The 12,079-nt window shown below is 41.7% G+C and overlaps 1 protein-coding gene across 1 annotated transcript in view; it reads right to left on the reverse strand.

Moving 5' to 3' along the window:
* KYNU (kynureninase) overlaps nt 1-11,292 on the reverse strand; it is a gene marked incomplete at its 5' end in the record, with an annotated part of 48,417 nt that extends 37,125 nt beyond the window's left edge. The window contains 2 exons of the mRNA XM_010294800.1: nt 4,325-4,407; nt 11,172-11,292. Coding sequence (XP_010293102.1) covers nt 4,325-4,407; nt 11,172-11,292 — 204 coding nt within the window. The remainder of the gene's footprint in view (nt 1-4,324; nt 4,408-11,171) is intronic.
* Between the last annotated feature and the right edge of the window lie 787 nt (nt 11,293-12,079).

A 12,079-nucleotide genomic window follows, 5' to 3' on the forward strand; every position in this document is an offset into this window, starting at 1 on the left:
TTGCTTTCTTTTCTTCCCTCTGATAGCATTGCATCTGCAGGCTCCATGCTGCTGGAAGAGGTCACCTTGTGGCTGTTCTGTTGCAGATACAGAAGACAGCGAGAGAGAGTGACTGCAGCTCAAAACAGTATTATTTGCAGTCTTAATATTTCTATGGAACTCTTGAGGCCGAAAAAAGGGATAGCATCAAGAAACGGTACTGTTCTTATTTCTCCCTCTGCCTCTTCCATGAAATCTGTGGCTCTCACAGCAAATTCTGCATGAACAGTCCTCTGCCTGCTGTACCGTTTCTGTATAGAACAAATGGTTAAGCTGTAGATCACTTTTAGCTGCATGCTAGCATCCCAAATTAAATATGACACTACATTTGTCATGTAAGTCTTGGTCTTCCGTAAATTATATATTTATTAAAAGCTTTCCATTATTGAATTTCATGCCCACAAAACAAACCTCATCCGTGTCATTGGAAAACTGTTATCCTTTATAACCTGTACTGCGTTTCGGAAAACAACCTTTCTATGATCCAATTAACCTATTACAATATTCAAAGACCCAGCACACAGGAGACAAAATTATGTTTGCTTTCTTTATTTCCTAACTTTATACCATATCTCCAAGACAGGCTAAAACCTGTATGTTCTGCTTGATAAATCTCCTCTTTAATAAAAGGAAGCAGCATTTGCAAAGTACAACTTGAGAGACAATTATGATTGCGTTAGGCAGACACTGCCATCCTTCTCCTCTCTGACTGCAGTGGGAGCCTGATCCTCACCAGAGTAAGTAAAAAGCATTTTGTAAAATGATTGAAAAAAGGCTAAAGGCCCCAATTCTGGAAATAGTTTGGTTATTTCAAATAATCCTTATCACTCAAAGTCACTACAAATCTGCCCAGCGTTCAGTCCTCCCTCAACAGAGACCTGCCTGAGCACGCTGTACAGCAGCAGCCATACAGTTAATCTTGTTCCATCAGAAGGTGATCCCGCCAAGGTTGTAATGTTTTAATAAAGTCTGGTAGGAGAAGTCGAGATTACCGTCACTGTGTTCTGCCACTCGGTGTGAGCATCGCAAAAAAGCTTTGGCCTCCACTGACCTTGACTCTGCATCTCACCATGTATTTACTACTGTAACTTTCATTGAACAAGAAAATGTGACTGCGTTTAATAAGCAAGATGTTATAGCACTATAAACCATTAAACGGACAAAGATATTTTACAGTCTTTAGTCCATTCCTGAATAAATCTCACCGAATAACTTCTACTTGCTGCTACTGCTTAAAGTGAGAAATGACAATTCTTCCTCCTCCATAACATGGTAAATATTGAATAAAAAACAGGGTAAAATTCTGTTTATGTTCTTACATTAAATTCACTAAAAAGGGAAATTCAGAATTCACTCAACCCGTACACATTACACCTTGCTGGAAAACAGTACTTAACTGTAAATACCACATTGGAAGAGAGTATTTTAACATACCATTTCTCCTGCATTTATTCTCTTTGTTCACTATTACCTATAATTTTAAAAATCAGATTTTATTACAATGCACCCATTGTTTGGGGAAAATCAATATATTTTCTTTGTAAGAATCACTCACCTAGGACTTGAAAAAAGCTATGAGGATAAATAAAATCCTGCTGGCTTGTGGAACTGGGGGTCAGATTTGACCCCAAACCAATTTTACGATTCAATTAAACAAAGTCCAAAAAAATCCAGAAAATAAAAACTAAACTGATAATGTTGACATGCCCTTTACTGCTGAGGAGGACAGGACTATGAAACCCCTCCCAACAAAGAATTTTAAAAACAAAAGTAGGTAAATGGTAGGGTGACCTCCGTCATCATAATTTTTTACCCAAACCACATTTTACGATTCAATTAAACAAAGTCCAAAAAAATCCAGAAAATAAAAACTAAACTGATAATGTTGACATGCCCTTTACTGCTGAGGAGGACAGGACTATGAAACCCCTCCCAACAAAGAATTTTAAAAACAAAAGTAGGTAAATGGTAGGGTGACCTCCGTCATCATAATTTTTTAATAGAAAACTTTAAAATATATTTTAAAATGAACAAAGTTGTAAAAAATTCAGTGTAGCCTGGCCACTATGATTAAAAAAACACCAGTGTCATATAGAAATTGCAAACCAAAAGAAAAATAGAGACGGATAAGAAAGTAGATTAAGTTTAAGCAAAGCTCTCCTTTCCCTCTCCTTACACCCAGAGTACTTTTAGTTAAACAAATATTATAACGCACACTGTGCTGGCAGCCTCTGCAAGACAGATGGTTAAGGGGAAAAAAAAACCTCCCAGCCTGACTCTCTGCAGTGACTCCGAACCCAAAGCTGGGGCCGAGCTGATGCCGGCGCTGGCAGGAGGTCAGCGCTCAGCCTACCCCGACACCCTGCGGGGAGCTCACGGGGGCCCACGTTTTGCAAACAGAGCAGTGGCGAACTTCCACAGAAGGTGACGCACAGAAGGATGATAATTTAGGTGCTCCAAGCTGCCCTTTGGGGGATCTTGGCGCTCTCTCCTGGTTACGTGAAGAGCATCGATGGTCTACCTTGTTACTTTACTAATTCAAGTGCCTGCAAGTAGGTAGTGCGAGTACTCTCCCACTCTCCTAAGACGTAAGATAAATTCTCCACCCTCCAGTTAAGTTCAAAATTTCCGGTTTAAAAGCCCTTACTGTGTCCCCTCATGGGGACACTTGTGTGACAGGTCACATTTCACCACCTGCCCACAGCTCCCTAGTTATACCCCACCAGAATGAGAACATCCACTTGCCAGGAGAGATCAGACTAGAGAAATCCCTAAATCAGCTGCATTCAGCATTTCAACACCCCTTTACAATCTTACGTTTTTATGTTCTACGGTAGTTCATAGACAAATATACTAAGCTTGCCCTTGAATGTAATGAAAACAAGAAAAGTAATTTCTTAACCTCCTAAGCAATACTACGTACTATGGTAGCAACTTCCAAAATCAGAACCACCGATCTGCATTTTGGTTCTTATTTCGTTCTGCAGACGGGATCATTCTGCTTCGCCCAATGATGCCCAGCATAACCACACTGGTGTTTATGTTGTCTTAGTGCTTACATCATGGATAGACCAACTATAACAATATTTTCCTATATTTGCTCTGCTCCAATAATAATGTCCAGTATTTTAGCTATTTGAAAACTTCATTAAGAAGTGAGTTTGTTTATAAATATGTAAATAAACCTGCCATGAAACATTCCTTAATGTCTCTGTTTCCAGTTGTTCAGACCCCGCTTGCTTCTCTTGAAGGACAAAAAACATAGCTTTCTCACTGAACACTTGTCTATTTTTGGAGGAAATATTATGAGACAATATCTAGCTTACAGTAGGTCAACTTAACTGTAATATTTCTCCTTAGTGAAGGCACAAATGAACACAGGATAATTCCGTTCAGGCAGTCAGCATTGACAGTTGCCTTCAATGGCTAAATTGAACTACTGCCTAAATCTCACTAAACTCTACTAACTCAGCCCTGACAACGGCTGTAGGGGTTGGGGAGAAAAAGGGTCTGGGAGGGACCCTGACAACATCATTTCTCTTCCCCCTTCTGACAGCAACAGCTCTGAAGGAAATCCCAGTGAAGATTATTTCAGCAACTACACACAGGTTAGACTAAGAGGCGACACACGAAATTTGCGTTCAGACTCAGACGACTGCTTTCATGGCTGGCAAACTCACCAGGAGAAGTCTTCAGGGCTCCTTCTCAATCTCTAGGATAACCAGATGCATTTACTGCCAAGGTCCTGCAGCACGGCAGACTCCTCAAGGGGTACAGCAGGGTAATGGGAACTTACAAAAAGCAGGTCCTGCCCCAATTATCTGCTTCATTGACATAAGCAGTTCTCAAATATGAGGCTGGATTAGGTGGCGGGGAAAGGAGGGAAAGCAGAAAATGTCTAGATAGAAATAATTTTTCAAAGGGGAAAGTTCATTGGTTTGCTTCTAGGAGAGAGACTGAGAATCTGTAATGCCAAGTGCCCTTTAAAAGGGCTTCTCAGGACTTAGACCAAGTGGTTTATGATGCTCCGAGAAAACCTTCACTGCAATTAGTTTCATGATATGCATATGCTCATATATTATTGCATACATTCATCTCTTAGGTCACTTGCAGCCTTAAAAGAAAGTGTTAGTCCATGCACAAAGCAGTCAGAAAAACTACTTTAAAACAAAAGAATGCAAGGAACTAGATTCTGGTTACAGAGTTTCAGGACCTTCAATCTTGAAAGAAAAAAAAATTTTTTTTCCATTTCTAGAGAAAGATTTTCCCTGCAGTTCACACCTACCAACCACCTTAGCCATCAGGTCCAGGATGCACTCGTCTGCCAAAGCCCACGGGCGCTGACCATTGAAATGGCCGTGAACACCTCTGAAAAGGAAGAGGCAAACGATGAAAACATGTGCTGTTCCCTTTGGATCATGCGTAAGAAACTTACCCGATTTGGAGATCCCACATTTGGAGGAGGGAGGAGGAGGAGGAGGAGGAGGAGACTCTCCTAAGCTGAGCACGGCACTTTTATCACACCATTAAAGCTTGTAGCAAAGGCAATTCATTGGTATCTGTCAGGCTTTCAATTGCTTGAAAGCTATTCATTTTGGCCCCCAAAATTCCTCCAGAAATCCCTCAAAATTAGAACCGGTAGCTTTTTCGCAAGCCCTCTGGAAGCGGCTGCATGGGCGCAGGAAGGCTCCGGGAGCGGGCACGGCGGTGCCCGGTGGGCGATGGCACCCGCTAAGCCCGGCTCACGCAAACTGCACAGAAAGCAGAGATCGCAGAGTTACTCTGCCGGCATTTCTAGCTGAACGTTGTATGGTGCAGAGGATGGGAGACTTGAATACTGCCTAGCTCCCAGACAGAAATATTTCTTGTCAGAAACAATTTCTATCTTCCTGAATCTCCTGTCTGAACTCATCCTTCTCCATAAACCAGCAGGTACTTAACGTATATGCAGGGAAGCACCTGCCCAAACAGAGGTGCTTGCTAATTTTTATTGCTTCTCTTCTCCCTGACAAATTGTTCTAGATCTAAGTGTGCATAAGGCTTTTTGGTTTGACAGAAGGCATTTAAAAACTCTATTTTGCAAACTGTTCCTGTCTACAGTGGATCATACGGGCACCTTAAACCCGAATGCATCACTACTTTGGAGCGACAGGTATGTATATTCAGTTTTGGATTAAGTGCTCTGAACTAATTTTTTGCTTCAAATGTGACAGAGAAGTAAACTTCTAAGGTAGCCACCATGCATATATAAATAAAAAGTTGTAAAGTTTCTTGAACATGCAGGATGTAGCGTACAGATTTAAATGCAAATTAAGGCAGATTGAGAAAAGTAATAATGGTGCTAATCCAGAGGAACATTGCTCTGGGCTTCCATCTCACACTGGATGATTTTCATATTTGCTGAGCACCACGGGGTACTTGTAGAGTTGGAAATGGCAGGCTGCATGCAACTGAGGCAAGCCAAGTATAAAGTTGTTTCAAAACAGGGACAAAACCAGTAGGAAACTTGGTAGAGAGCAAAAAATAAAAAGCCCCAAAAGCTGTGATGACAGAAAGAAAGAAAAGTAATAAACTTTTTAAAGAAGAAAAGGCACACAATGTTCACTCAAAATCTTGAGAAGATGTCTGGCAGATTAAGACATGAGAAAGGAGGGCATATGAGACACTACACCAGGTAGTCCCCCCATGCTTAAGGCTATTTAAAAGATTGGTTTTCCCTATTCCTCTCCTACTTTCCCTTCTCAGGTAGAATTTTGTTCTGTCTCCCACACAAATTACCTGGATGTTTTACAGTCAGACCCTTTCTGATTGACTTGGGTCTAATTCATACCTCCTAGGGATATTTCCAAGAGAACCACAGTCCTAAAGTAAAGAACTCCTACAAAAAGCACAATTTTTATTAACCATTTCATGCTTCTTATCCTTGCAAAGACACCATTTGCTTTCGGACTAGTTGAGGTCAACAGCTGAAGGAGGATGCAGGTACAACTGAATCTCTCTTACAGATAAAATAACCGCCCGACGTTCAACAAGTCGAACCCCACACAGACAACAAGGAGGACCCCCATGCCTCTTTTGGATAAGGTCGCGGTACACTAGCCGACCGCTTTCCTCCAGTTTAGAATTGCTCTCTGATGAGACCTTGATAGCAGAAAGCGGGCAGCGTGAAATAGCACTCATTTACAAGAACGTTTCATAGAGGCGAATAAAGGCAGTAGGTGGGTAGGGGAGAAAATGCAGTAAGGGGCAGGATTCGTGCTAAAAGTTCCTCCCTTCTATCAGACCATAAGGCAGCTGCTTTCCCCTGAAGACAGTGGTATGTCTTTCACAAACAGCAAGACATTTATTGCTAATTTCCCTTCTTATTCTTAACTGTAATATAGTGATCAAGGGACTTTGAGATAATACAGATTGTTAAAATAAAAACCCAAAGATTTTCGGTGGCTCTCAGCCCGAGGGGATCTGTATTTCTGAAAGAGGATGGCGAACATAGTAAGATGGGAAAAAAGAAACCCTAACTACCTTTGGGACTCTCTTTCATTAGCTTTCTCTGATTTTATAGCCATTAGTGTCCTTCTAATGGGAATTTACTGATGAAAGCTCTCTCTACTGGCACACAGGACTAACAAAATCTCAGAATAAATTTCTAAGTTATCATGAAAACAGATATGAGATTTTGGGCATGAGAATATTTTATTTTGAGGAGAAAACGTGGAAATTTAAGTACATTGAAAGAGGGGAGAGCCAGCAGTAATTATTATTCATATTATTATTATTATTATTACGGCACAGCTTACAACTTTCTTCCTTCTTGATGGCCGATATAAATGCCAAGAGGCAAAAATTATTGCAGCTAAAATGGTAGTTAAAGGCATATTCTTGGATCCTTTTTTTATTTTAATCACATGAAACTCTGTAGCCTTTGCTGATGGCACAATACATCCTATTACACTTAGGTTGTAAAATTCTATGCTCTGCCTCAGAGAATTTATATCTCTGTACATTATGCCACCCCTCTCAGCTCTGGTAGGCACTGGGGGTAATAATCTTTAAGGACACAACTGCAGTGCTTCTGGCATTCTCCTCAGACATGGGTAACCTACGTGTCATTTTGTTTCCTCTGCACCCTGGTAGCAAAAGAGATATTTAAATCAAGGCACCCAAATTAATGAATACAAAACGTGGCCCATCAAATCATAAAGCATCATACAAACAGAATTATTTTTTAAACTGAGTTCCTTATTGTGCAAATTAATTTTTAATCGTTTACCATTTCATTTTCAATTTGCAAGAAACCACAACGTCACATTTTATTCGCTGAGGTCTGGTTGATTTAAAGCTTGCTCGGGGAGCTAGAAACACATTTTCTGATACGATCCCAGGGTTTCAGGTGAGGTAACAAAAGGGATTTAAATTAATTGCCAGCTTCAGGAATCTTCTGTGCTCACCCAAATCTCGTTCAAGTGGAAATTTCTTTCTTGCTTCTTTGCCAAAAATGCAAGGTATTTAATGAGCCAATACGGACTCATAAGTTTGATGATGTTTTCAAGCAAGGAATAACCAAAAGAAAGGAAGACATATCCAAAGAAAAAGAACGATATGGAGCGGTAGAGTGAAGGTAAAACTAAAAAATGCAGGGCATTAAACCAGGCATTTACAGCCCTAACATACAACCGGCTGAAAGGTACAACGCACAGATGACTCCTACTAAATGGCAGGAGAAGTTTGTCAAACAGAAGACGACCAAACCCCACCAAGCTGCACTCCTGCTTGCAGGGTTGTTATATCTTGCGGGATTGGTTCAGCACAGAGAACCAAAGGCACCTTTAGACTCACTGAAAGCAGTCCTTTGCTACTGCATGTGCTATATTATAGAGCCCTCCACAGACTTGGCTTTTTTTGTCTGCTGTACTCATGTCAGAAGCCTATTGCCAGACTACTTCAATGCCTAGTTAGTATATATACATATTCAGTTTCTGGCCTAAATGTATTAATTCCTAATTTATATTTACCGTGCCAGCATGTTATTTCATATAAGTGGCTCCTTTTTTCCCCCCCTATGTTTACCCCTTGATACATTTGCAAAGAACTATCATTAACAATCATTTTTCCTTTCAGTCTTCATTTTGCTCCACTAAACAACTCTAACCCTCAAGACTTCCATTCAGCAGGTTCTCCACTCCCCAATCACCCTACCAGCCCTTCGCAAGAGCGTAACAACTGGCTACGGCAGACTCCCTTCTGTTTTAATAGTTCCACTTTAATGAGTTACTCGGACGTGAGAGACATTGCCCGCTGCAGCAAGTATGTTAACATGCAATAACGATTCATTAATTGCTTAAACAGTTGTGGCGGGGGAAAGGGAAAACAAGACACTGCAAAGCACCTATTGGCCTTTACCCAACCGAACAAGTCACTTGAATCTTGGTCTTTTAGATTTCAAAAAACTCGATTATTGGCTGCTCTAGGCTAAGCACGGGAGAGATGACTCTTCATCCCTTTTTTCCCCTCTTTCAATAAACCTTGGATTTAGATGAAATCAAAACAGAAAGAAAGATGAAGTCTCAAAGGCTCTTTTTTAATCCATACCAAGAATGCCAGTGGCTTAAATTTGTAGTCTTTATACATTAACATAAGAAAGAGGACTGAGGAGTGTGGAAAGAAAGAATACAAAACCAGAACAGGTACGTGGGAGGCAGATGTAAGAGAAGAAAGCTATAACCCACCTTTTAAAGGCAGGGGGGAGAAAAACAGGACAGTGACACTCTAAGAGGGAACACAACATGAAAAAGATGCATGAAAAGGCTTCTTTCTCTCCAGAACTTAATCTGAGTTGCCATCACCAAGCAGAGCTAAAGCTATGAGCTTCTCTGCCCTTGACAACAGCTTCCTTTTCACTCTTGCCACCAGCTATAAGCAGTGAAAACCATTTCAATAGACAAGTGTAGTAGCTATTTGAGATGAGTCCCAAGACACAACAAACAGAAAATGCGATAAAACAATTTATAAGAGAGCCAGAATCTATATCATTGCTGACTTGAAGGATGTACCCAATTTGCATGACATTTTTTAGATTCTCGCTACTTATTTATCTAGGCCACAGGCACTAAATTCCATGCGGCCAACACACAAGCTATTGAACAGGCTTCAGCTGGTAACACCTACTACCTTAGACTGGACTTCACTAAGTTATCCTTGGTGACTGGAATGAAAACATTCATTTGTGCACCTCCAACCAGCTATTCTTTTGCATCCCTCAGCACCTGATCCCACCCATCAGCTTCTTCAAGTACAATTTGCTCTGTTCAAATTTAGCTTGACCTCCCCCTGACTTTCTCAGTTGCCTTAGGTGCATCTGCAACTAGCAGGATTTTGTTGTGGGTTGTTGTTGTGTTTAGTTCGTGTTTGGTTTCTTTTTTTTTTTTAATTAAACTTTCTAATTTATTGTGGGTAAGGTCTTTGGGGCCAAGCTGTATTTTTGGCAAACAACTTTTTAGATTTGCTCCCTCTCTTCCTATGGCTTGGAATCATGTTCAGCTGTATTTCCCCTCTTCATGTTCAGCTGTATTAGATACAGCTACTGAAGGTACTTTTAATCTTCTGGAGAAACATGCTGCCTACCCCTTTCTTTCAGATTTTTATAATCATCGAGGAAAAAAAAAAAAATCTTTCACTGTTGCAAAGACAAACATAAGAATGGAAGTAAACCAATGAAAAGGTACAGTGAAGGAGCTGAAATATGTTTGCACTCCCAGTGCATCACTGACAGATAAGAATGCTATCTGAGTTTTACCTTTCGAAAGAGCTCAGCTGTTTCCCTGATAAAGTAGGATAATCATACAGAAATGGGCAGGGTTGCAATTTTTTCAAATGACTGGAGAAACTGCAGCATTGCGCTGAACGAATAACCAGAAGGAACGAGTGCTTCCCAAAGTTCACATTCATTCTCAATCTTCTTCTCACTTGTAAGAATGCAAGTAATAAATAGGAAACATTAAACCATTTTTACTAGCCCGCAATGTTCATATACTAACAAGTGAAACAGCAGCTACAGAGTTTTCACATTTACGTTGTGAAGCCTCCTTCTACAGCATTTCTACTGAAACAAGGCTGCCCAGTTAGCAGAATTAGCTTTTCCTCTTCTGCCTCACGATATTTCCTCTGCTCTCTCACCATGAAATCACATCTGTTCCACTCATATTCAGCACCGTATAAAGGCATTCATCTCTTTTCCATCTCACTCACTCATCTGGATGTTATTTGCCTTTCCCACCTTTCACTCCCTGGTTTTTACTTGCTCCTCCCTGCTCGAGCTGCTCAGGCAGGTGCTGGACATCTCAAAGCAGAGACTCCCCATAGAAACAAAGTATAATGTGTATATGTGTATATATATAAAAGAAGCTTTTTTCCCCCCCTACATATCTAAAAGTTTCCCATCTGTTGTGATGCCAATGCCCCTTTTCCGGCAATGCTGACAGCCTGTCCTTCTGTCCTCCTGTCTCCTACACCAGCTCTATTCAGCAGAGCTCCCTGCGATCCACCCTCAGCTCCTCACTGAGATGCTCTTGAGAAGGCAGGAGTGCTTCTTTCTGAATAAAATGAACTTGTCAGGCAGAGACCTGGTTTAAGAGGAGCCAAAAACCTGCCAGCACCGGCATCAGCACCACCTGCGCTTGGTGCTATTTCGAGGGGAACTGCCCTTTGCAAGGCCCGCAGGGTGAATCACACGCAGTTAAAAATACTGATTAGACAATCACAGGGCCTGAAACCGAATCATGTTCGCCAGCAAGCAGCAGTAACCAGAGGAGTTTGCGTCTTGTGTATAAACACACATAGCAAATTGGATAGGCATGGTAAAACGGTGCAGGTCCTCCAGATGCGCCACAGCAGAGCCACCACGCGCAGTGTGGGTCATCCCAGCTGGAAGTTTCCCTTTGCCTGTTTTACTGCTCATACCCTTAAAGAAGATTTAAATAGTGCTGGGGAAACAGGGAACATGTTTTACTCCTGAGCTGTAGTGGTTTTAACACACTATTCTTCTATTCAAGCGCTTTCAAGGCGGATCCCAAAATAAAGCGAAATGCTCATCTGAAGCGTGATGAAGCTCATGGCCTCCCCTGCTGTGTACTCACGTTCGAGCCCACTTGTCCAGTTCTTCATCCAAGTAAGCTTTAACTTTTCTTGGCTGGAGCCCGAGAGAATTCCCAGCGAAGTATAGGCAGCTCTCCTCTCCGTTCACCAGGCTCAGATCGGCTGTGGAGGGAAAGCACAGCAACACCACACAGGGTGAGCACAGGAGGGACGTGCCCCACCACCCGGCACTCCGCCCGTCCTGCGGCTCCCTCGGACACCTGGGTCCCTACGTGTGAGCGGAGGTGCCGCATCCTGACCTTCCTCCCAGGACACCACGCAGGTGCCCCTGCACAGGGAGCTAAGGAGGGCAGCCAGCCGGTTTGCAAGCAGTGATTCCCCTCATCTTCCTGCGATTTTTGGCTGAGTCCATCTATACCTGTTCTAGGAGTTAATGCGAGCTCAGGCAGCATTAAATCCTCAGGTCTCTGGGGTCTGTGGGAAGCAGCCACTGGCACTGATTTTGACAGGTCTGTAACCAGCGGTGAGCGAAGAGGGAGCATTTTCCTGACCAGGCTATCCGCTTCTCTTCCATCATCAAAATGTTTCTATTCCGAGTCATGAAACTACTGGAATCGTGCATTTAATAAAAGTTAAGACTAGGTAAACCTGTGTCTTTCATGTAGGTTCTCTCTGCATGTTTAAATCACTGTTTAGAAAAAATGTAGTCATCGCACAGAATACTTTAAGGCAGTCTCAGAAGTTCTTGTCTTGTCAGCATATATTGTGGGCTGCACTTCATGTCATCATCATCATCTGAGGAGGAAATCTATGTTGACAAATCCTTTCAATGATTAGGCAAAAAGCAAGGTGGTAGAAATTTATAAATAATAGTTCTAGTGAGGTTCTGAACAATCTAATTACCCTGTGTCATTATCTATCAATCCAAGCCTTGCCTTTTTCTATTATT

The sequence above is a fragment of the Phaethon lepturus genome, unplaced genomic scaffold, assembly GCF_000687285.1.
Source record: "Phaethon lepturus isolate BGI_N335 unplaced genomic scaffold, ASM68728v1 scaffold3269, whole genome shotgun sequence".
Taxonomy (NCBI): Eukaryota; Metazoa; Chordata; class Aves; order Phaethontiformes; family Phaethontidae; genus Phaethon; species Phaethon lepturus.